Source organism: Falco cherrug, chromosome 3 (genome assembly GCF_023634085.1).
Source record: "Falco cherrug isolate bFalChe1 chromosome 3, bFalChe1.pri, whole genome shotgun sequence".
Lineage (NCBI taxonomy): Eukaryota > Metazoa > Chordata > Aves > Falconiformes > Falconidae > Falco > Falco cherrug.
In genome coordinates this window covers 93,331,677-93,356,461 of record NC_073699.1, presented here as the reverse complement: position 1 = coordinate 93,356,461, position 24,785 = coordinate 93,331,677, and the positions used below count along the sequence as shown (strand labels likewise).

Sequence of the window (24,785 nt, the reverse complement as noted above, 5' to 3'; positions counted from 1 at the left end):
ATTCATAACTTACGGTTTTCTATATGCTGCATTATAGTGTTGTTGTTGTTTACAAGACCATCTGGGAGTGTGATTTATGAGAAGAGGGAGCTCTACAGAAGCAGCATAGTGGTTTCCACAGACAGCAGCTGTTTCGGTGCTGTGACAATAAAGATAAATACACTGCATCTATTGTGCTCCTTTCATTGTTGACATTGTCAACAGTTCATTAGCAGAGTTTGCTCAGAGCTTCTGTCTGGCAGACAAAGGATGCAGCTTCTGGTTATCAGGCTCTAGCAGGGCTGTATAACCAAAATTAAGTTTGGGGCTTCTGGGTTTGGTTTTTATTAGCTGAATTTCATGGTTCATCAGTAATGATGGAGATGAATGGAAGCTGGCTGTGTTGTTACAACGCTAGGCACAAGTTACCTTTTTGTGGTGGACTGAGGCAACATGTCTGGGAGGATTTTGGTGGAAAGGATGGAAATGAGGTTGTTTTTTTCATGACAGTTCTCACCTGATAAGAAATCAGCACTAAAAATGGTTGTGGGAGCTTGCATTTTTAGTCAGGTTTTTGCTGCTTTGTTTGCTTTTATCTCATGCTTCTTTGACACCTTTTTGTTTCTTGTGGCTCACCAGGGATCAGGACCGGGAGCCTTGTGGGGAAAGCCTGTCTGCTGAGTTTTGTCACCAGAAGGTGCTGCGTCCCCTCCAGAGATCCTGGGAGATCCAATAATAATAATAATAATAATAACAACAACAATAACAATAATAACAACAACAATAATAATAATAATAATAATGATGCATGTGTGGAAAGCCCATCAGCTGGAGGGCCTGGACTTCTCAGCTTTTAACTTTCCTCCTTGCTTTGCATAGGTATTTGAGTGTTCCAGGGTCCTCAGGTGGCCGTGGTCACAGCCTCTGCTCTGGGGGATTTCAGTCTGACGATTGTTTGCACAGGACTTTGCTCCATCTATATTTTTACATCTCCTGCATATGAACTGCAAAAGAAGAAATGGCCTGTGTTAGAATTGGGTGTGTGCAGTGCAGGCAGGGTTTTGAGAACTCCTTATCTTTCTCCATCTAACACATTTCTCTCAGTATCTTCTTCAATACGCTCGTTGCTACCTAGTGAGACTTCTAAAAGTGTGGAGTGACTTACATGAACTTTGCATACTCGTACCTCTTGAAAAAACTTGTCCCTATTTTGTTCTTCCAACATTGTTTAAGAAGGGCAGCACAACATGTAAGAAATTTTGAAAATCCACCTCCCTGCACCACTCTTTTCAACTCCATCATATCCTTTTCACTGCTCCCCAAGTAATGCCACCGAGGTGGATCTTGTCAGTGATACTGTATAAATAGAAAACCCTCTGTAAAGGCTTTAGAGACTGTAGTGACTCTTGTCATATGAGACAGATGAATTTCCCCACGAGGGCAAGGGGCAAGTGTGTCTGCCCCAAGAGAGGGGTGTTGTAGAATTAGGCAAGAGGCATCGAAGAAATGTTGCCAGAGCTGCCAGACTAAGTCAGACCAGTGCCATAGCTAGCTCTGGGCTCCTGTCCCTAGTGATGAGAACCAGATGCTACAGAGGACAGCCTAAATAACTGGCAGAAACAGCAAAGTGACGACCCTGGTCTCTAGTAATTGGAGATCTGATATCCCTGATTGCCTGTAATTATTTGCCCTTCTATGGATCTTATCAAGTCTTTGGACTTAAGGGATTCCTGTAGTGTCATTTCTACAGAGTTAGTGAAGAAAAGTGTGAAACAAGCTTTCCCATCTGCTGGGTTTTTTTAATTTCCTGCCTTTACATACCACTGAGTATTCCTTTGTCCTTCTAAAAACCTTTTATCCTATTCCCCTTTGTCAGAGAGGAGGCAGCTGTAAGTGGGAGCTGTTCTGGCCTCTTCAGAGTCCAGTCTGAGGTGGCTAATGCCATAGTTCCCAGGCAGCGTGGTTGAAGGAACATGTGTCTGTGGGGAGGAGGGATGCTACCAGGGCAGCCACTGGGAGGAGAGAGGCATCGTGGCCATGAAGGAGGGAAAGATGCCAGATGAAGTGATACTGAGAAGAGCCCATTTCAGCAGAGGAAAGAAATGGGAAGCGGTGCAAAGGAGCAAAATATCAGAAAGCATTGGGCTGAGTTGCCTTTGAGCCCTGATCCATGTCCCAGCTAGGTAGCTTCAGTTCCTGCATGATTCTGTGGAATATCTGTCCATGGGGATAATCAGAAGTCAACTGGACATGGTCCCCGGCAGCCTTATCTGACTTTGGACTTGGCTCTTCTTTGGATGAACCAGACTGGACTGTCTCATTGGACATTATTCTGTGATGATTCTGTATACCTCCTCTCACGGCTGGGACCTTACTGCTGTCGCTCCATCTGCATCCTGAATTCTGTGTGTGCACACACATGGGTTAGAACATATCTGATGGAAAGAAGGAATGAGGGTATGGGACAAAAAAGATTGAGCACTGCAGTGTTAATGAATACTGTAGCTGGGGGAAAGGGGCCTATGTCCTGTTGAAGCCACACAGTCTGGCCAGGAGAGAGAGCAGAGTAGCAGTCTCCTGTGCAAGACGGATAATCTGTCTTCCCTAAAGATCTGAAATCCCTAATCGTGGGCTTGCACAAAGAGAGAAGAATGGGCTATAGATCTGAATCGATAGGCCTTAAATCTTTCTTGCAGTACAGGTTAGCAGAATACAGTAGGATTTCTCCCTGGATTTATTTGCTACTCCTTTTTTCACTTTGATATCTACTCTGCAGTTTTCCCATAGCAGGTGAAGAGAGGATTAGGTGAGGATGGCTCAATGCAATATTTTAATCTTCATGTACATACTAAAATACATAGCATTTAGGAGTATCGCCATTCCATCTTGCACACACATCTTCAGAAAGTACACCTTGGCTTCTGCTCTTGCTCAACTTTCTATACATATTGAACTGCTTTTGAGAAAGTAGGAGATCTCTTGGGCATTCTTTGTTCCTCCCCTGGCCACAGGCCTGGAGTCTTTCAGACTGGAGAAACAGAGTTTGCCCACAGTTTGAGATCATGTATACATAGTGACATGTACATAGCAACACATCTCCAGAAAAGCAGGCCTCTGTGTATCAGAGATGGCATATGAGACATACTTGACTTAGGTATGAACTTACTCTTCCTTGGAAGGCACTAGAGGATTAAGACAGTGTGCTCCTCATGGACGCTGACCGTCGGGACTGCATTGTGATTTTATTACGAGCCACGGAGCACATGCTGTGATTCCTGTCCCGCCTCGTTGGATAGAAGCGTGCAGTGCATTATCTGTGGTTGTCAAAACGTCATTAGTTGCAGATTTGGTGGCTCATGTGGCAGTAATAGGACAGGCCTACCGAGGCTTGTGTGTCGACATCAGGAATTGGCTCCCAGTTCGTTCTCTTCCTCTGCTGAGCTCGTTTCCTGCTCATTTGCAGCTCTGGGCCCCTCTCCCACGCCATGAACCAGCATGCCAGGTACGCAGCTGCTGGCCTGCTCGCTCAGCCTCCTGCAGCTGCTCTGGCACAGGGTCCCGGAGTGGGAAGGATGCTGCAGGTCTCTGGTGCTGTTTGTGCAGTGTTTTTCCAGAGACATGTTGCTATGCGTAAAGTTGCTATGTATTCTTGGTCTCAAACTGTGGGCAAATCCTTTTCACCCAGTCTTAAAGACTCTGCCTGGGGCTCTTGGTCTGGAAGGGGGCAGAGGAGATGTCAAAGGGATTGAATGAGGTTGCTGACTATGGGGGTTGTGCACACAGCAGAACGTAACACAAATATCCCAGGTGCAGGTGAGTGCCACTCTGGGTCAGGCGGTGTGCCTGTATTGTCCCTCCCGTCACCAGCGTGTGTGCTTCCTTGTGTGCAGGGTGAAGAAATCTTAGAGGTTTGTGGTATTTGGCAACAGAGTTTGTGGTAAAAAAGGAGCTGGTGGGGCTCCAGTTTACCTCAAGCCCTATAAACATAGGTGTTTATAGCATTTAAATCACTTGAAATGATAGTTAATTGTCCAAGCACAGCACTGGTAACAAGATGGAGAGCAAAGTTTTCCTGGGAGGAGTATGCACATGTTTTCCATTAGCAGTCAGACAGGGGCCGGGGCAGAGGAAAAAGCATGAGAACAGCCTTTCACCATGACCTCACTAAAAGTTTTCCCAGCTCTGAGCTCAGCTCTGTTTCATGACTGAACAAGTGGAAGAAAGCGCAACTGGATCCAGGCTACTGGTTCCTTTACTGGTGTATTACTTTTATATCTTATTTTTATTTTATAGCAAACTGTCTCAATAAGGGTTCTCAGGGTCTAAAAGCCCTGGATGGAAAGAATGGCGTGTATTTATGGTCTGTGGGCAGAAGCAACAGCCTCAGGACATGTTGTAGCTGCCATACAGATGCTGCATACGTGGCCAGTGAGTCCTGTACACTTCAGATGCATCCACCTTGTGGTGTGTTTGTGTCGGGGTTAATGAGTAATGGAGGTGCTGGACGCTGTCTGCAGACTCAACTGGCATGTGCATGTGCCTGTTTGTTCAGGCGTTTCTAGCATCTGGAGATTCTACACCAGCCTCTGGGTTTGGTTTTTTTTTCCCTTTCTCTCAGCCTCATCAAAGCTTCCAAATAGGAAAAAGAAGATGGGCAGGAGAGAACCCCCCCCAAAGTGAAAAATAAAGCTGAAAAGCTTGGGTGCGGTTCTGTGACCCTTCTTTATACAAGTCCTGATGCCTGCTCAAACTCAGTACAGTGCCTGGGTGAGAAAGGAGCTTGAATGAGTGTGGTGGGTTGACTTGGCTGGGTGTCAGATGCCCACCAAGCTGCTCTATCACTTCCCTGCTCAGCAGAACAGGGGCGGCGAGGGATGGGGGGTAGGGGAGAAAAAACAGGGTGAAAAAGAACTTGTGTGTCAAGATAAAGGCAGCTTAATGAAGCAGTACCGAAAGTTGCGCATCCAGAAGTGAAGGAAAACAAGATGTTACCCTCTACTTCCCATCAGCAGGCGATGTTCAGCCACCTCCAGGAAGCAGGGCTTCAGGATGTGTAGCAATTGCTCCGGAAGAGGAACATCATAAATAAAAAATGCCCCCCGTTCCTCCTCCTCTCTCTTAGCTTTTATATCTGAGCAGATGTCATACGTTACGGAATAACCCGTTGGTCAGTTTGGGTCAGCTGTCCCGACTATGTCCCCTCCCGAGATCTTGCCCCCCACCCCAGCCTGGCGGTGAGGGGTGGGAAGGCTGGAGGGGCAGCCTTGATGCTGTGGGAGCGCTGCTCAGCACCAGCCGGAGCACTGCTGTGTTATCACCGCCTCTCTGGCTACCAAAAGAGAGCACAGCACTGGGAAGGCTGCTGTGGGGCTCAGCCAGGACCAGCACAGTGGGGCGTCCTAGTTGCAGTCTCTTGCTGCAAAGCAAAGAAGCTGCAGCTTCTGCAAAGGCTGGGGTTTCCTGAGGTGAAGCCTTTGACAGGAGCAGCTCGAGGTATTCCCCGCTGCTCACCTAATGGTGCTGGCAAAGCGGAGGCAGCGCTGTGTTGTGGTGTGGGAGAGGAAATGAGTTGCAGGGGAGGGTGAGAGCACCTTAAAGCAGTCTTGCTACAGGAGGCTTCACATCGTGAAACCACAGCGTTCCTCATGCACGTATGTGCTGGTGGTGATGGCAACAACCAGTGAGGGTGAGCTGCAGGGGAGCCAAAGCAGGGACGAAGGCCTTCTGCTCCCAGCCGACTGGGCAGGCAGTGCCTTGCTCCGGTTAGTGTGGCTGTGGGGTTGTGAGCAATCCCTCAGGTTGTGGGACCATAGTCTATGACTAACTGCAAACCACAAGGGCATCTGTTAACTCTTAGAGAGACTTGTAGAGTTCAGATAAATGAGAGCCTCACACACTTTGTGGCTAGTGCAGAAGAAATGACAGGGTTCAGTATGTATATAATCAGTCAAGTGCTCTCTGTGTGTTTGGACTGCAGATCTATGAAAAAGGAAGGCTTTAGCCCCGCCAAACTGAATTCCCTGTATGGGGAATTCATGTAAGGTCAGCAGGTTTACACCCCAAAGCTGTGCATCTGTAATCATTAAGCACATATATAGGAAGCTGTCCAAGCAGATGTATCACTCTCCTTCCTACGCTGTCTGCCTTTTAGTTTTGGTATTACTAAAAGCTTTTTTATAGTTTTTTATCATGTCAGATGTTACAAGTTGTCTGTGCCAGTTTCCAAGTCAGAGTGTGGGTTTGCATGGCTGGTGCCTTTCCAAGAGCTGGAAGGAGGAATATACCAGGGCTGGAAATTCCTGGTGAAAGCAAGAAGCTGTAAAACCTCCCACTGGGTGATCTGTGACAGTGCAACAGCCTGATGGCATTGTCCAACTTCTCTTGCTGAAGCATAAAAAGGCTGTTTGGAGCTGCAGATGCTTTGCCTGATTACTAATGAAAGAAAATCCTAACCGCTTGGCTGGTTTTCCTCACGGGATGAATGCTCAGTGTTGTTGGTGAGGTGGATTTTTTTTTTCTTTTTTTTTTTTTTTCTTCTCCTGGTCTGAATATCTTGATTTGTTTGAAAGTATCCCTCTTCCTGGTAAACTGCTAGTTTCAATAGTAAAAGCTTATTTGGGAAAGGGTCTGAGGTTGAGGGCAGATTTGAGAGAGAGCAGTTGGGTGCTGAATCCCGGGTGGGTCAGCGATGAGGTGTTTGCCTGCAAGGTGGGAGCCGCAGTCGGGCCGTCTCTGCTCTGTCTGTGTCAGTATTTATGCAGCCTGGATCCGGACCAGCCGGAGAAGCGGAGACACCCCACGGTAGCTGGCACCAGGGTGGCTGGCTCTCTTTTCTCTGATGTGGGCTACAGCGCGGCGACAGTGTTTCTAACATCATAGGTGGGTGTCTGAGCTGTAGGGCTGTTGGCAGCATTATTTTTTTTTAGGCCAGATGAAACCACTTCTTTTTGAAAGGTTTGAACTTGTTTTCAGATGTGGGATGAGAACATATTTGTGGAGGGGCGAAGGAGATCCACCCAGGCTTGCTCACACCCAGTAGTTAGGAAGATGAAGGGTGCTGGTCTGCAGTTCAGGTCAGTAATGTCAAGCACAACCCAGCTAATACACGGTCTGTGGACCCATGCAGATGAGTTAATTTGTGTCTACGGCCTTTCAGAGAATTTCCATGCAAAGCTACCCGACTCTAGTGTACACCGGTCAAAGCAGGCTACACGGCTGCCTGCCTTACACGCCTGCTGGTACGCTCTGCTCTGCTGTCAGAAGAGGGAGCAAGCTGTAGCAGGGTGAGGGACAAAACCAGGTAAAAAGAGGGGCTGTCAAGCAATAGAAAGGCTCATGCAACCAGGCTACTTTTGTGGGACAACTGTCAAGTAAACCTGGTTGCTCTGGAGACAATCTGTTTTATTTAGAGCTGTAATTGGAGGAGAGCTGACCGTTTCGAAGTCACACTTTTCTCTGGAAAGTTTGTACGGGATCGTATCTCATTGGTAACAAACACCAAGGACTGATGGAGACTGAAACTGTTTGTGGATATTGTCTCCACACTGTGCATGTTTCATGTTTCTTTCTATATGTTTGCCTTTTGAACAGGGAGATGGAGACGTGCTTAGTTTAACACAATTTTAGTATATTGGTTTCTCACACTGCTTTGCAGATTTGTAGTTTTGATGGTTTTGATTTATTGAGTCTTTTTCTGCTCCAGGTTTTTGTTGTTTTGGTGGTTGTGGTTTTTTACCAGTGGAGCTTGTGAAATTCAATAATCTCTTCAGTATTTCATTCTCATGTGCATATCCTGCTACCCAGAAAAGATGCACAAATGTAGAGGCGAAACGATGACTGGGTTAGAAAAAATAGGTTACAAAGATCAGAAATAGAAGGGCTGCCAGAGGGAGGCAAGATTGTAGGGTATACTTCTCATATTCCCTGTACGAGCATATAACCTGCACTGTATTTCCCTGGGTCTGCTAGAGGAGGGGGAAGTTACAGATGCCCTGCTGGTTACACATACAAAATATGGTATTACAGTTAAAGATCCCTGTACTGAGCAACTCAAAATTAGAAGCATTGTAATCCCTTCTGCAGCACTGTGATAATTCAGTGATTATTAAAAAAAAAAAGAAATCCAAGAAGTCGTTTTGCACTTGAAGGACATGATACTGAGAAATCTTCCTTGGGCCGCTCACTGGGGCTTACACGCAGAGAAACACAAGACAGCCCTCAAAGGGTTTTGTTTAGCTTATGTTTAGTTTTTCCCTCTTATCTGTGGATTGTGGGTTTTGGTTTTCCTGGGGTTTCTTATGCTTTTTATTGACAGGAAAAAGGATGAATCATACTTTTTGGCAGCAGAAAACTGGCTGTTTGATTATCACTGCTGGGAATGCTGTGTAGTGACCTGTGGGTGAGGGCGTAGGTGGTTCTACTTCTGCTCGTCTTGCAGCTCCTAAATGTGATCATAAACAGCTGAGTTTGTGTCAGGCTTACAACTCTGCTTGTAACTACACCCACCTCAGTTTGGGGTTTGGGCTTTATCATCTGTGTGGGTTAAAAGACATTTCTGGGAGGCATGATATTTGAGGTTGTCCCACATCTTCTTGAGTGAATGCTGAAGTGTGTCTACATGTGAAAGTATGCTTTTGTCTATGCTCATGATCTGTTTACTTTGTTTCTAGGGCTTATCACAATAAAAGAAGCCCATGATATAGAAGCCAGACTTAATGAAGTGGAAAAGCTTCTGAAGACTATTATAAACATGCCCTGGAAGGTGAGTAAGCCAAGTTCCACATTTAGCCCAGCTTGACTCCTCCTTCATGATGACATGCCCTTTCACGCAGATTAGAAAGTGATGGGCTTTGCCACACTCTAAAAGAGGCAGCAATTTATTGAGTATCTTGGAGGAGAGCTGAGCGCCAGAACTGTGTAACGACATCTCCAAGCTTTTGTTTGTAATAAGTCTTTCTGTCATACTATGAAGGTATAGAAAGGGAGAAGAGGGACAAAGCAAACTATCGGTAAAAAATGGATGTCTGTTTCTTCTTCTCTTTTTCAGTATTCAAGATCTGAAGTTGTCCTCACGTTCTTTGAGAGATCTCCTTTGGACCAAGTTCTAAAAAATGACAATGTCCATAAAATTCAGCCAAGCTTTCAAAGTCCAGTAAGAATATCAGGTAAGAGTTGTTTAGCTTCCTACAGTTGACACAAGAATTACAGAAGGAAAATTACTTTATTTGCTCTTACCCATGTTCTTTCTCCATGAGCAATTCAAAAGATAGTTCCCAATAGTCTGCTTTATGATATAGAACTTATAATTAGCCTTGACATACTATGCAACATGCATTCATGCAATAAAGTGGCAGATGAAATTGAAGGCTGATAAATGCAAAGAAGTGGATGTGAGGAAAATGCAGTCCTCGCTATTGTCATGTATGGTAGTGCTGTTCCTCTTAGGAAGGAGATTTTGAGGCTATTGATACAGTTCTGTGAAAATGTAAGCTCAGTGCCAAGCAGTGAGCAAAACCAGCAGTAAGAATATTAGATATTATTAGGAAAGGAGGGGAGAACATATGAGAGGAGCACAACCACACCTTGAATACAGCGTGTGCGATTCTAGTCTCTCCACGTCAGAAAGGTTGTAATAGAATTTAAAAGCATACAATAAAGGACAAGGATTCAAATTGTTAAACAGCTTCTGTAAGAAAAAGGTTAAATAAAGAAGGACACTTCAGCTTTGGAAAGAGATGACAGAGTGGGGATATGATGGAAGTCTACAAAGCTGTGAACAGAAAGAGGTCGATAACCCTGTGCTTCTCATGAAACAAGTACTATAGGCTATCCAATAACATTGACAGACAACAGGCTTTAAACAAACAAAAGAAAGGTTATAATGCTGTTTTGTTTCCATTTGAAGCACAGTTAAGGAGTGGAACTCATAGACATAGGATATGGTGGAACTGAAAGCATAAATGATTTCAAAAAGGAATTAGACAAGCAAGTGGAGGAAAAGTACATTGAGACGTCACAGGTGGAGACATGGGAAGTTTCTAAACCACAAATTGCTAGTGGGTAAAAGGGAAAACAGTATTACTCTATCCTTGTCCATTCTTTTAGCCTTTCCACTTTTCATCTGCTACTGACTGTTGAGAAGAGGTTTGTGAACTTTTGGTGTGCCTGGGTTTGTATTTCTATACTGAAACGTTTTGTTTCAGCCTAATGGCAACTGCTGGTTTTGTGTCACCAGAAGAGTTTATTTCAGAGAGTGAAATAAAGTGAAATACTACATAGTCCTCCAAGATGCATGAAGTGTTTAGCATGACACAAGTATCAATTTTCTTAGGTACTAACAGTATATTGGTAAATGGCCAGTCAGCATGTCAACATGCTAAATGTGTAAACAGTGTGTCTTAAGGATTGATCTTATGCACAGGGTGGACTTTTTGTAATCGATTCTGAGCTCTGGTTTTAAGTGAACTATTCTTTATATATATTCTTTATATTATAATATATATTATATATAATTATAATTACATATAAATATAATATAATATATTATACATTTATATATATTATATATAAAGAATATATAATAGTCTTTATATTAAATGGTAAATGGTTAATGACCCCACCAATAGCTCTTTAGAAGTGTACTGTGTCATACAGAGCTTCAGGGAGAGGTGTGGTCCTGCCAGCCCATCTGAGCTGGTGCCTTCTTGTAGGAGCTCCTGTGCGCAGGCTGCTGTGCAGCACAGGGGTTGTGAAGAGGAGCCCCCAGGGCCATCCTGCAAAGTGTGGTGACACAGGTCTGGCTTTCTGGGAGTGAGAGACAGGAACCAACATGTGTGTCTCCCACCCCATGGTTAGGGAGGGTTGGATGATGTCTTGAATCCATGTGGAAACCCCAAGTAAAATTCCTCGTGTGTTTTCCTGACGTTAGTCATCTTCCAAAGGCTGAATGTGGTTATTCACTTCGCTCCTTGCGCTTTGCCAGGACGTGTTCTCAGCGCTGACCCTTGAGAGCATATGCACTGGCTTTGTCTGAAATATATTGCTGCTCTGTGAGATCAGAGCTGCAAAGTGAGTCCTAGCACCTGCCCCTTACGAAATGAAGGATCCCCAAAATATGTGCTGTAAAAATGTTTCAGAGGGTGGCTGCTGCCAGCGATACCTCATTCTTTTTGCAAACAGGCAAATATCAATAATAAATGTATTTGGAATTGCATTGATTAGAAACCGCAGCATTGCTCTGACTTGGGGCTTTCTGCTGTTTGGAAGGGTTTTGGATGATTTTTGTGAGGGTCTGGACTCCCTTAGGGCACATGTACTGTGTGTGTGCATGACTGAGTATGTCACATGGTGGATACAACAGAGAGAAGATGGTCAAGACGAACCTAAATTCAGAGGGAGAGTGCCTGGCTGATGGACAGAGGCTAGCAGCTAGCCAGCCTGTATGTAGAGGAGCTGTGGAAACCATGTTAGCTGAATAATGTCATCTTTCGGTTTAATTCTAAATTAATTATGGTAAAGATGAGTCAGACCTAATTAATTGAGGAAGATTTTACTACCTGTGCAGCTATCCAAAAGCATCTTATGGTAATTAGTTTTATCATTGAAGCGATTGTTGCAAAGATTTGGAGAACATAGGTGGAAATTTGATGATAATTGGTATTTGCCTGGTTTGAATGTTGCATACTGGAAATGTTTCCAGTGCCGGGCAGCGTTGTCAGTAGATGGCAGTAAATGTTAACGTCTAAATCCGTTCGCACAGCAATGAAATGGTGTAACTCTTAGGTCATGTCAAGGACACTAGGAAAACAGCGGCATTCCTGTTAGTGATAGTGCAGCTTTCTACGTGGCTTGCAGACTTAGAAAAACTGGCAAAAATGTTTTCTGTTCTCTGGAAAAACAAACTGTCCCCCACGTGGTCCTTTCAGAGTGGTGGGTGATGGGGAAGAGAGAAAGGGCTGCCCTCTTAGATGAAAGTTGAATATTAATTTATGGTGTAATAAATCTTATTCTGCAACACGATGCTGGTTCAAGATGAATCATAAGTGAAGTGTGATTCTGCTGGGATTCAGTGTTTTTACCACCCCCAAACGTATTCTGCTAAAGTTAGCTGCAGTAAAATACAGACTGAAAGTCAAAGATGACTTAAGAAAAATATGGAGGTGAGTTCTGGCGTTTACCTTACTGTAGGAACATGTAAAGGTACACTTTAAAAAATTACCTCCATTCTTTGTCCTGTCTCATTTCCTGCTCATTACTTGAACTGTATGTGTAGCTGGAAAGTGTTTGTTTGAGGGTTCACTCTAGGTATGTTTTGTACCTGCCGTATTTTCTGTCACAGACTAATTTCCTTTTGTTTGTACTGATAATGCCAGGCTGCAACACAGGGTTCTCGTGCCCTGAGGCAGATCATGAGTCATCCCACTTAAGTCAGTGATGATTTATACAGAGATGTGTGCTCACTTGGTGGTGGCCCTAGCTTCATCTGAGATTGTGTGACCAAAAGGAATCCTTGCGGCTTGCCTAGTTTGCCTTTCCAGGTAGCACAGATGTGGATTAACTTCTCATTCACATCAAATAATGTTCTTTAATTATAAGCTCTCCCCATGGCAGTAAGTCAGTGGAATTAGGTGTAAATTTTAGCTATTTTGGATTGGAGGCTTCTTCCTCAGTGAAAAACAATGAAGCAGAGTTGAAGGCAGCGTAGAAGATGGTAGTGCTTCAACTAGACTTAAAGCTAGTGATTGAATTAACTTGGAAGGTCACTTTTTGTTTCCTTTTTCCTGGCTTTTTGTTTTTTCTTTAACTGGCTTAAGCCTTGGACTGTCTAGGAAAAATACAGTTATGGTTTGGTAGTGGTAGGTTGCAATATATGGATTGGCTGCCGTCCTGCTAAGGGTGACGGGAGTTTTGCCATTGGCAACAACAGGACTGAAACTGGGCCTTGCTTGAAGTACTCTGTGTCATGAATTGATTATGTGAATAAAACTGCTTAAGCACTGGCAGTTTGCAGATGTAAGAAGCTAGGAAACCAACTCTTCATTCCTGCTTTCATGTAGACATTCTCAGCGTCACACACGCATCTCGGTTCATAACCATGTCAATTGCAGATGATATGCGGTTGTTTTCCAGCTTTCTTGGGGTTTTTAATCTTGTTTTCTTTCTTTCCTGACAGAAATCATGCGATCAAATGGATTTTGTTTAGCCAATACTGAAACAATAGTCATTGACCACAGTATACCCAATGGAAAAGAGAAGCACCTGGACGTAGATTCAGCAGAACACTTGTAAGTGGGGTTTGTGCATGAGTAATGCTGTCAGCTTTGGATAAACCGCAGCTTTCCCACCTCCTGTAGCAAAATGTTGTCCTCTGTCTAGGAGCAAAACTGGTACAGCTGTCCTTCTGAATGGGTGAAGGTTACTGGGCCTGATTGCTAACGCTTCAAAGCTCTTTCTATTAAAATGGATCAAGTGGCTGTCAGTGAGAATCATTGACCCCAGGGAGCTCAGTCCTCTGTGTATGAAAAGAAGCTGTGGCTGTCATAGGGGTCCTGCCAGGTGAGAGTAGAAGAGTTTTTTTTTTCTTTCTCTCATGACTGTGATGAGAGCTGGCTTAAATCCAAATTTGGAAACTCAAACATCCTTACAAATAGAATATCCTACTACAAAGGATGTGCTTGCTTTGGGGAGCAAAACATCATCCTTGGAGGAGGAGAACACACCCCTGAATGTAATGGAAGGGAGCTCAGCAGCTGCCCAGGTGCTGCGGGATGCTGGGGCTGGGTGAAATGTGTATTGCTTTAGAGGAGAGGGAAGTTAGGCTAGTCTTACCTGTAAATTCTGCCTCCTAATATATGTAGGTATTCTGGGGTCAGAGACCTGTAACCAACCAGGAGGGCTTTCATGTAGGTCTTAAGTCAGTGACTGTATTGACAGATGGGTATTGATGGAAATCTGCCCCTGCCATAGCAAGTGATTGATATTTCAATGGGCTTCAGGTAGTGAAGCATTTAAAAATTTGTCAGAGAAACATTGACCTACTTTTTCATTAGGGCAGTCAAAATGATGGAAACAGAATACTAAAAGCCTTATGGAGGCTTTATCTTTGAATGCAGCACTCTGTCTTGCCACATTTGGAATGTGGTCATTGCCCATGTGGAAAGGCTTAGAGCTTGACAAGATTTTGTCAGGGTCTGGAGTGTGTCAGTGGCTGCAGTGTAATTTCTCAGAGTCTTTCTATTAACTTATCACTTTGTGCTTTGAACCTTGACCTTGCTAACAACATTTAAGCTTATAAGCTTATATTAATGAGGCTGAAGCGACACACTGGAGGTAATTCTGTAAGGCCAATGTCTGGAAATTAAAGCTGTCGTAGTTCATAGCGGGTCACTCTTCAATACTGAGAGTGACAAACAATAGGAGAAAATGACCAAATAAAACGTTTTACTGCCTTATTTTGATTATTTTAAAAAAAATTATTTTTTTAAAAAATCTAGTTTTAAATTTAAAAATATTCTGTGGCCCAAGCAAAACTTACTGGTCTGGGATCAGAAACTGCCATCATCTAACTGTCATCCCATTGAAGTCAGAATTAAGTCTGGAATTAAGGCCAGAAAATACTAATATGATAAAAACTATATGGTAGGCATGGTTTCCCAGAAACTGTGGTGAAATAAATAAATCTAGGATAACATCTTGGCTTTGTGCATTTGTATTTTATCTTCCCTGAAGGAAGTTAAATCAAGAGTCAAGAAGTTAATAAATTCAAAATGTCTGTTCTACATGGTGCCCTAAATTTGCCCGTCCTGTAGCTGTATTTTATAGCCGAGAGGTAATAGCTAGGAGATAACGGCACTTGTGTAGCACAGATGTTTTTTTAAAAATGGAACTTTTTTTAAAGGCAGAAGTTTTCTATAATGTTGCTTTAAATGTACGTTAGTCGCCCAGAAAGGAAGCTTTAAAATCTTTCAAAATCCTATGCAGTTCCTTTTTGGTCTCTGTAAAACTGGATATATAGGATTGGTGTCTTTCATTCTGAAATCAGAGTTAATTCCCTGTGGACTTGCATATCCTCAGATGGGAACTTTTTCCTTTCAGCACATGAGTCAGACATTTTGAAAAGCAAACCTGTATTTTTTGGAGAGAAGCACTTGAAGCTTCAGCAAGTAGCATTCATTCCCTGAGGTCCTGCTGCAGTGGTTAGCTTTTGCAGCCTGCAGCGTTACCTACCCAGTGATCCATTAGCTGAAAAGTCTCATATTTGTTGCAAAAGAAACAATAGCATTTTTGCAAGTTGGAATCGCTTACTCTGTGGTTTGAAGTAGATGCTTTCTGCTTCCTTAATTTTCTTTCTAATTTTATTTGGCAGTGCACAGTACTGTTGCAAAATGTGGTGAACCCCATGTGCTCAGTATCCATGTGGCATAAATAGTCCTTTTATGCATGGTTCTCAGAGTACTCTGCAGTTCTTTTGAAGGGATGGGTGGTAAATAAATACATTTGAACTTACTGCTTTGGGTTTGCTACAGAGGTGCTTTGCCCTGCCAGGACTGTTTGCGCTTCTGTCTTTTAGGCCAGCAGGAGAGGCTGTGGCATTGGACATGCTGCCTTTCTAGCAAATTCACTCCAGTAGTAGATGTGCATTTTCAGGACGGTGCTACCATTGCCACAAGCATGTTGCTGTCCATGGGAGAGACTTTCATGGGTGGGAATGCAAAAGCAGCACAGAGATGGTAAAACCAGATACAGAATTTTTCCAGGAAAAAAGAAATCCTACTCTTGACAGGAAAAGAAAATGCTTCCCCTGTGCTTTTATGTCTTAAATGGGAGATCTTTTCAGGTACTGCGTGTACACAGGGTGATGAGAGGAGCTGGGCTGTTGTCTCACACCATGTTTACACTGGTGTTACTCGTGTGAGTTACCGAGAAGTGTCATAGAATCACAGAATCATTTAGGTTGGAAAAGATCCTTAAGATCATCGAGTTCAACCTAACGTCGAGTAAACCTAACACTGCCAAGTCCACCACTGAACTATGTCCTTAAGCGCCAAATCTACACGTCTTTTAAATAACCTCCAGGGATGGTGACTCCACCACCTCCCTGGACAGCCTGTTCGAGTGCTTGACAACCCTTTTGGTGAAGAAATTTTCTGTCATTTCCAATCTAAACCTCCCGTGGCACAAGTTGAGGCCATTTCCTCTTGACTTGTCGCTTGTTACCTGCAAAAAGAGACTGACACCCCCATGCCTACAGCCTCCTTTCAGGCAGCTGTAGAGAGAATAAAGTCTACCCTCAGCCTCCTTTTCTCCAGACTAAACACCCCCAGTTCCCTCAGCTTCCCCTCACAGGACTTGTGCTCCAGACCCTTCCCCAGCTCCGTTGCCCGTCTCTGGACACGCTCCAGCACCTCAGTGTCTTTGTTGCACTGAGGGGCCCAAATCTGAACACAGTGTTCAAGAAGCAGCCTCACCAGGGCCCAGCACAGGGGACAATCACTGCCCTAGTCCTGCTGGCCACACCGTTTGGATACAAGCCAGGATGCTGCTGGCCTCCTTGGCCACCTGGGCACACTCCGGCTCATGCCCAGCCGCCTGTCAGCCAGCACCCCCAGGCCCTTTCCCACCAGGCGGCTTTCAGCCACTCTGCCCCCAGCCCGCAGCGCTGCGTGGGGCTGGTGTGACCCACGTGCAGGACCCAGCACTGAGCCTGGTTGAACCTCACACCACTGGCCTCGGCCCATCGGTCCAGCCTGCCCAGATCCCTCTGCAGAGCCTCCTGCCCTCCAGCAGATCAGCACTCCCCCCCAGCTTGGTGTCATCTGCAAACTGACTGCGGGTGCACTTGATCCCCTGGACCAGACTGTCAATAAAGATATTAAACAGAGCTGGCCCTGGCACTGAGCCCTGGGAACACCACCTGTGACCGGCTGCCAGCTGGAGGTAACTCTGTTCACCACAGCTCTTTGGGCCCAGCCATCCAGACAGTTTTTTGCCTAGCAAAGAGTACGCTGGCCAGGCTGTTAGCTTCTGTGTACCTTGTTTCCCTCTTCTGCCTAGCAAATGTGAGCAGCAACTCTAATGTATTAACAGAGGTTAAAATGGTGAAGGAGGTTGTCTTGCAGCACAAGAAGTAGGCCCTTGTGAAGGACGGAGTGTCTGTCAAGGTACTTTGAGGACAAAATAGCAAGAGCAGCAGTTTGGGCATTTAGGAATCTGCATGTCCATAGTAGTTTACAGAGATTATTTTGGGAAGAAGACCTGTTGGTAAGAACACAAAAGCATTTGGACCGTTGGGTGTCCCCTACAGCTGCTAGCTGCAGTAAACAGTCCTCGTTTATTAGGTTTGGTTTGGTACGAGCTCTCTAGGGCAATGCTTTGCAGACTGTGTCTGTGCTTCCTTTTTGGCATCAAGGAAAGTTTTCTGCATAACCACAGCATGTGAATGCCGCTGCTTTGTACCCGAGGTACACGCTGCTTGTAGTACCCTGTCAGTGAGGCTGAAGAACCGCAAAATCTATTGGGCGTTCCAGTTGTAATAATCTAGTTTTATACAATTGACAATAGAAGAAGAGCAGAATACTTTTCTTGACTCCTCTTCTGCTTTCTTCATTCTGTCAGCCCTACTGATATTTCATAGTTGTTTCTAGATCACTAGCAGTCCATAAGACAGCACAATGTGGTCTGTGAAATGTTTGCAAGATTCAAAGTCAGCTCCCTTCTGCACATGTTCCCACACATGCAGGCAAGCAAACAGCCTGGAGGCAGTAGAGGAATGAGGGTAATAATCATTCAAAGTTCAGTCTCGTTTCTGTTTTGTAAGTAAAGAGCATAGCAACAGCATTGCAGGGGAAAATCCATGAGTTTCTACTCAAAAAATGTTCTGGTCCTCATAGTTAAAAAAGAGATGAGAAGGACAAGGTAATAAGTAGTATGGAAATGACAGAGCTGTATCCGTACATTGCAGAGTGCATACACCATGCTATCCGATAACCTGTGATGCTTCTAAAGCAGGTTTTGGGGAAAGATGGGAGTGGGAGATACATGTTTGTTTATCCTCCCACTCTTCTTCAGGTCCTCTGAAATACCTGGCTCTTAGGGCTCTCTAGAGTGAGGTTAGAGGAGTGTCTGCTATTGCCTCACTTAACTAAAGGAGTCTTAACTAGTTCATGTGTAGGTGAGATGTAGTTTCAAACCAAATTATTTTAAAGCATCATTCGTTTATCTGCTATGCAGAGAGCTGAAGGATGCCAGCCTGGAAAGGTAATAGAGACACATCCTGTTGTCAGAGCTAGGTTAGGATTTCTTTTTCCATCCTGTGCAATTTTTCAGTTTCTATTTCATTTTTTTTCTCACTCTATCAGAATGAATGCAAGTTCTTTCAAAATATTAAAAAGAGAGTGACAAAAAGAAACTTGACAGTTCTTCAGGTCCTTTGCTTGAATTGAGATGAGATTTAATCCTTGACCTGCAGTGACTGTCTTTAACTGCTAGGCTGTCTGGGAAGAACTAAAATGTTTTCTTACTGCAGAAATTCAAGTCTCCTAGGAACAGGAACGTGTATAACTGAAAGTGTGGGTTTTAACACATTGATGCCTTCTGGTTGAGCATAGGCATGAGACGCTGGGTAATCCTTGCAAAAGTTCAGGTTACAATGGAGAGTTTAGGAAGTGGGAAGGAAAGTACTGAAGCAAGTGAAACTAAACTTGGGAATCTCTTTGTATTTTGATATTCTGTTTCTCAAAACCCAAATCTTGTGCCATGGGGAGGACAGTGTGGCTCTGGAGGAAGGACATTATAGTCGTTATTTCCTATTTGTGTTAGACATTTGGCCTCATACAAAAGCCAAACCCAGAGAAGGTACCTGGGAAGTGAAAGAGTGAGAGTCCAAGTTCAGATGGGAAATAAAGGCAGTTTCCCTTCCGCCTTTTGGGGGGAACTGAGGCACTTTGTGTTGCTGCCACATGCTGTGAGAACAAAGTGTAAGGATGTGGACCTCAGCTGCATGATTCACTCTTCGAGAGCTCACTTACTGCTTCATTCCTTCCTCATGATTAGCTTTGAAAGTCAGGGGTAACAAGGTGATTTGCTTGCATGTGCCATGGTTCTCACTGGCCTATGATTTATTCACATACACGTGGGTGTGGGCAGGAGGAGGTGTGGATGGGACTAGCTCTGAGTATTTTCTGTGAAGATTTTCCTGTACCATAGTGAAAGCTCTTCTAGACTTAGAAAAATCTCATTGTAGAGGTATCCAAAATTGCCTGACAGGAAAGGCTATGTCCCAGGAAATCATTCATTCGTTAGTAGGAGGGGAGTCCTGGGGCCTGAAAACAAACTAATAATGCTTTTGGTCTGGCTCATGTTAAATGCAATGTGGTAACCAAGTGTCGTGAGATATGAAGTTCAGTTGTTACAATGACAAGTGCTGTGAAGGGTCAGTGTCACACTAGAGAGGAGTCATAGAAGTCCCTTTTACTGAAGACAGATATCCAAAGAGAAGAGAACTTGCTTTCCTGTTATGCTGTGCAGCTGTGTTTTAGAATAGTTTTAAAAGGGAATAGCCATCCTGTTTTACTGAAAGCAAAATCATCAGCCCATTCATTTCCATAGGTTATAAAGAAACAGGCTTTCTGTTTCTTTAAGGACATGGAGAGTAATGGTTTCCATTTACTTCTCAACTCTCTCTAGGAAGTATTAAATCTTGGTTTATGAAAGTGGCAGTGGATGCCATTGCTGATGTCTCCAGTACGTTATCCTAGCATAATGATACGTAGGCTGATGTCAGAGAAACTATAGCTTCACGATGTGTAGTTGATCTGCTTGGACCTTCCTTGATAACTTCTAGTATGAATTCAAATTTCACGCTGCCAAAAGAGGGAGTGAGATATTGAAGCTTTCGAAAAAGAGTTGGGTCTCTAAATCTTTGTATTGCAAACTGAGCTTCATAAAGCTGAAGCTGCAAACCAGCATTAGAATTACTTCTACTACAACACTGCTGTGGTGTGAAGCAAGCCCACATATTACATTCACTCAGAACTTTTAACTTGCAGTGCCAGCAGAAACATTCCTGCCTGCAGCCCTTTTTCCAAGTAGTCCCCTCACAAATGTCTTCTCTCAAAATTTCCAGGTGTCAGTCTTCAGATACCCTAGCCTTCTCCCTCAGTGCTTTCCTTCCAATTTCTTTGACTTTGATTTTCTGAACGAACATTAATGACTTAATGCCTTTTGGTGGTTTTTCTATTTATTTCTCCTTAGGTTCGAAAGTGTTAGTGACTTTACCTCAGAGCTAGAAGACAGTGATGATCCAACAGCTTATGTCACCAATTTGACATACTACCACTTGGTCCCATTTGAGACTGATATTCTGGACTGAGGCTGCTCAGTGATGCAGTCAGCCAGCATCCAGCCGACCTCTTCATCCATAGGCTCTGCTATCTCCAGCATTGCATCTCTGTGAATAAGGCTGCGTGGGCAGGACCAAAAGCCAGAGGAGTTGCAGCAAGTACGCCACAAAGCTGGTTTTGTAGTCTGGCCCTCCACTGTGTGTTATGGAGACATCTTGTAAGGAGGTAACTGCTTCGCTGCTGACAACAAACTCGTTTTCTGTGAAAGCAAGCTAGCAGAGGCCTCTTGGGGCTCAAGGAAATCTCTACTATGTGAGAATTGTCGGTCAGACACAGCCATCAGAAACTTGTGCTGTAGTATGCTGTCACCCATGCTGCTTGGCTTGCAGTGCAAGTTGGGGCTTCCTTTTTTAGGATACCACCAGAAACTTCCCCAGATGGCGTGACCACACTTTTTATGCTATGTAAGCAAGAAGGCGAGCAAACCAGCTGAATTTTGTCAGTTCCCTGTGTGGTTGCTTAATGGAGGTCTTGTGGGTCACTTTTTGCTCAGCTACCGGGTGACTGGTGCCTTACACGAGATGTCAGAAATACCATTGAGTGCCTCCAGGAAACAGAACACATGAGCTGACCACTTCTTTTAATCATGGGGTTTTATATAATCACTGAAGAGGTGACTACTCTTTCCTGGAATAGTAAAGCAGACAGCAGCTGGCATTGCAATGGACTGTGCATGATGTTTGGGTACCCATGTGATTTCAGAGATCTGGAAAGCTGATGGGAAGGCTGAGCTGCCCTGCTAAGAAGGGTCAAGGCTATGGCAGGAACTTGGATATGATTTTTTTTTCATGTGGACCAGCGAATGTGAATGGTGCTTACAGTTGTTTACATCAGAGAGATAATTCCCTATGCATATTTCTCCCTGGAGGATGGGAAGGAAGACAATGAGATTTATGTTGTATTTGGACTGAAAAAGAATGATAAGCTACAGTGTCTACAGTGGCAGGAAAAACGCTCTGTCCGCTGCCGGCCTGGCTCAAGGAGTCTGTCTAGCTTTCCAATATCTGCCTGCAGGGCCAGGTGCAGGCCTCATTGTCGTGTAATGTCATGGATTTCAGTGGCAGTAGGACAGTAGGAGCAAGAGTGAGATTGGACCCTGCAACCTCTTGACTACTGAGTAGTACAGTGTTAAAATCTCCTCGGGGTCTGTGTTTTGCAGAGCACTCTGAAATCTCAGCTCTCACTGTGAGTGCTTAACACTTGCCAACCTGACCTTTCATTGAGCTTTTTTCAATCTGTTTGCAAACATGAATTTGAACAGATCGAAATGGGAAGAAATGCATTTTGGACTTGTTTCTTGGTAAAGGGGCTTACTTGGTCCCCAAAAAGTTGATACAACTCACTTCTGCAGACTTTTCATTTCTCTCTATAGAATAACATTCAAATAGAATTTGCTAATGTAAATAATAAATTATTGAGAATCCTAATTCTTTTACACAGTATGTTTTTAAAATATATTTTAATGAAATAAAATATAACTCACCTTCAGTACACTTCTGCAGCTTAAAACAATGGCTTCCTTTTTTTTTCTTTTTCTTTTTTTTCTTTCTTTTTGTTTTATTTTTTTTGTTTGAGGATGCTTTTGCAGGTACGCCAAATCCTCTTTCTCTAGTAATTTTGGAAATGCGCTGGGTTTTGGCAGTTCTTTCTGTGCTCCATGTGTTGCCCATACTGCAGATATGTGAAACTTCTGCCTAACTGTTGATCTTGTGTCTAGCTGTATGTGGTTTAATGCCACTAAGATTAGTGGAGGAATTCTGCATTTTCAAGACCATGAGTGAAATCAAATGTGTCAGGTTTGTTGTTTTTTTTTAAGACAAACCAGGTTCTCGTATGTTAAATTTCTGGAGTAGAAAGGGGTATTTTCACTCATGCAAAGGTTTCTGAGCAGCCTCTTGAATTAGAATTGGGAAGGTTGGTTGGTTGGTTGTTTTACTCTCATTAGTTTTAACTCTTTGCTTTCAAAGTTAACCATTATGGGGTAGAAATAACATCTAGGAAACATGTGCATTGGACTGGGAATTGGTATATTTGATTTCAATTCCTGGCCTTGCTGTCAGCCTACCATGTTGCTTTGGGTAATTCTGCTTCATCTCCCTATCCCTGAGTTTTCCCTGAGTAATAGTTTGAAAACCACCAAGTGTCATTGGCTTTTGATGCAATACTGTCCCCGATTCCTTTGAATTTTCCTATGAATTTTTAACCACATGATAACTACTTATCTTTTTTAAAGCATTTTAAAATATATGGATTAAAAAATAGAGAAGTATTGCTAATATTTTAAATGTACAACCACATTCCTCATATGAAAACCAACTAAGCTGCACACACAGTAAAGTCATCAGGGAGTCTAATGCAAAGGAACTAATCTACAAACAGAATTTGTACCCATTTCACTTGGATTTTTCAAAAGCCATTTTGATCAAGTATTTTCCAGACATGATGTCATGTGATTTTTTTTTTCTCTTAGGTGAAATATTTTTATTTGATAAATCAAAGGAATGCAAATGGCCATGTGTATTACTTTGTCCACAGAATCAATTAAAAAACCCTTTGGTTAAATTGCTGCAACTTTCGCATGTGGATCAGGTCTCTACAACTGAGAGAGGTTTAGAGTATGAATTCTGCATATGGTTGATTCAAATGTACCTTACTGTTGACCAAAAAAAAATATATCTTTGCACACAATTGAGAAAGGAACACAGAGAATTTTCTTTTTTTTTTTTCTTTTCAACCAGCTCTAATTATAGACTAGTAACATCCTGCAAGAAGGTAGTCTAAACTCATTGCCAGATATCATTCCATTAAGTTTTGTTTTGTGATGTAGCATAATGCTCAACTTCTCCAACTGTGCTTCAGTTTCCGTTCTGTTTGGTGGCATGTCATGGCACTATCATAAAGAGAGCATCGCTTACAATAGCACATGGGTTAGTGTAGTAATTCTGAACACTTTGAGTGCAGAAGGGATGTTGGATCCAGAGTCTAGGCCTGCAGTGTAGCAGTTTAAACATAGGTAGTCACGAAAAATCTGCAGTCAGAAGAGAATGTTTTGCTGTCAAGGCAGACTAAGGCCTTGGTGTAAAGCTTATGGTTCAAAATGTGGTTGGTTAAGCCAGTGCTCCTCAAGCAATATAATGTGATAAAGGGCTAATAGGTAGGAGGTAAAAATGTATGCACAACTACAAATGCATGTGAGTTGTGAATAGTGTACTAAGATGTAACCCTATTACTCATTAAAGATAAAATAGCCCTAAGTTTACGTGTTAGTGATGAGAAAGTGGACCTGGTCCTCCCAGAGAATTTGTTGGGATGCAGAGAGCCTGTATGAGCAGTTCTCACTCTGCTGAGAAAAGGAAGTCTCCAGCTGAAGTGTTGACTCTTGCCATGCCCTGGTGTCATCTCTCTCCTATTCTGGGCCAGTGGTTCTCCAGCTCACACTTTATAATTACTCTGTGGGGCTGGCCTGGCACACAGTCCACCCACAATGCCAGAGGGCACAAGACCCGTGCAAGCAGAGTGTGCTTTCTGCTGTGTCTCGCCAGCCCTTCACGTGGGGCTTGAGCCACTCTTTTTGGCTTCCTGGTAATGTCCTCAGCATCACACAGGAATGAAAGGAGTATTTGTGTCAGCTGAAGCATCAGGTGGTCAGAAGCAAATAAAGGATGGCAAAGTGGAACCACAGGTGCTCAGTCTGTGGGTCAAATGTGTTCCTTCTCTTGGAGTGACCATCTTCCAAAACAGTCGTGCAGATGTCTGTTGGGGAGTGGGACGGCTGGATGCATTTTTTCTTTCCACTGAGCCCTTTGGGGGAATTTTTAAACCAGAGGATTTGTGTCACACCAGAGCCTCTCACAGAAGAAAGTTTATTTATCAATAAATAAGCCAGTACCTAAAAACGAATCTTAGCTACCTCCTTGTCTCTCACCTTGCTGAGTGGAAAAAACCATGCCTATCTTCTTGCTTGCTGCTTCTCTGTTGAGAGGATTAAAACAAAGGTCTGGAAAACAGGGATTTGTCCTGAAATCTCTCTGTTTTGGGGATTTGCCTGAATTTTTGTCCGTGGTCGGTTGTCGCTGGCTGCTGGCACGCCCTTGTGGATCCTGTGTGTTGGAAAGAGCATGTGTCTACAGAGATCCTCGGCTGGGGAGATGGGCACAGACTGATGCCCAGGCAGGGGCCAGGGGTTGTGGAGCACAGGCAGGCTCTGCCCTCCTTTGTGTCATGGTAGCTGGTGGGGAAGTGGCCATTTCCATCTGCTGGTCCTGCTGAAAAGGAGTAAGAGGGTGGGTTCATGCAGGGCTTGTAGCCATGGATGTGGGCAGTTAATGCATGTCTGCCTGTATGGGGATGCTCTGCCCATTCACGTGGTTGTATGTAGGCAATCCTCTTGATGTACCGAGGGCAAAA

The 24,785-nt window shown here is 43.7% G+C and overlaps 1 protein-coding gene across 2 annotated transcripts in view; it reads left to right on the top strand.

The window, feature by feature from the left end:
• PXDC1 (PX domain containing 1) overlaps positions 1 to 24,278 on the top strand; it is a 32,371-nt gene extending 8,093 nt beyond the window's left edge. For both annotated transcript variants that reach the window (XM_027799252.2, XM_055705653.1), the window contains exons 2-5: positions 8,649 to 8,740; positions 9,026 to 9,143; positions 13,151 to 13,262; positions 20,230 to 24,278. In XM_027799252.2, the coding sequence (XP_027655053.1) occupies positions 8,649 to 8,740; positions 9,026 to 9,143; positions 13,151 to 13,262; positions 20,230 to 20,347 (440 nt within the window). In that variant the 3' untranslated portion in view covers positions 20,348 to 24,278. The remainder of the gene's footprint in view (positions 1 to 8,648; positions 8,741 to 9,025; positions 9,144 to 13,150; positions 13,263 to 20,229) is intronic.
• Positions 24,279 to 24,785: the final 507 nt, after the last annotated feature.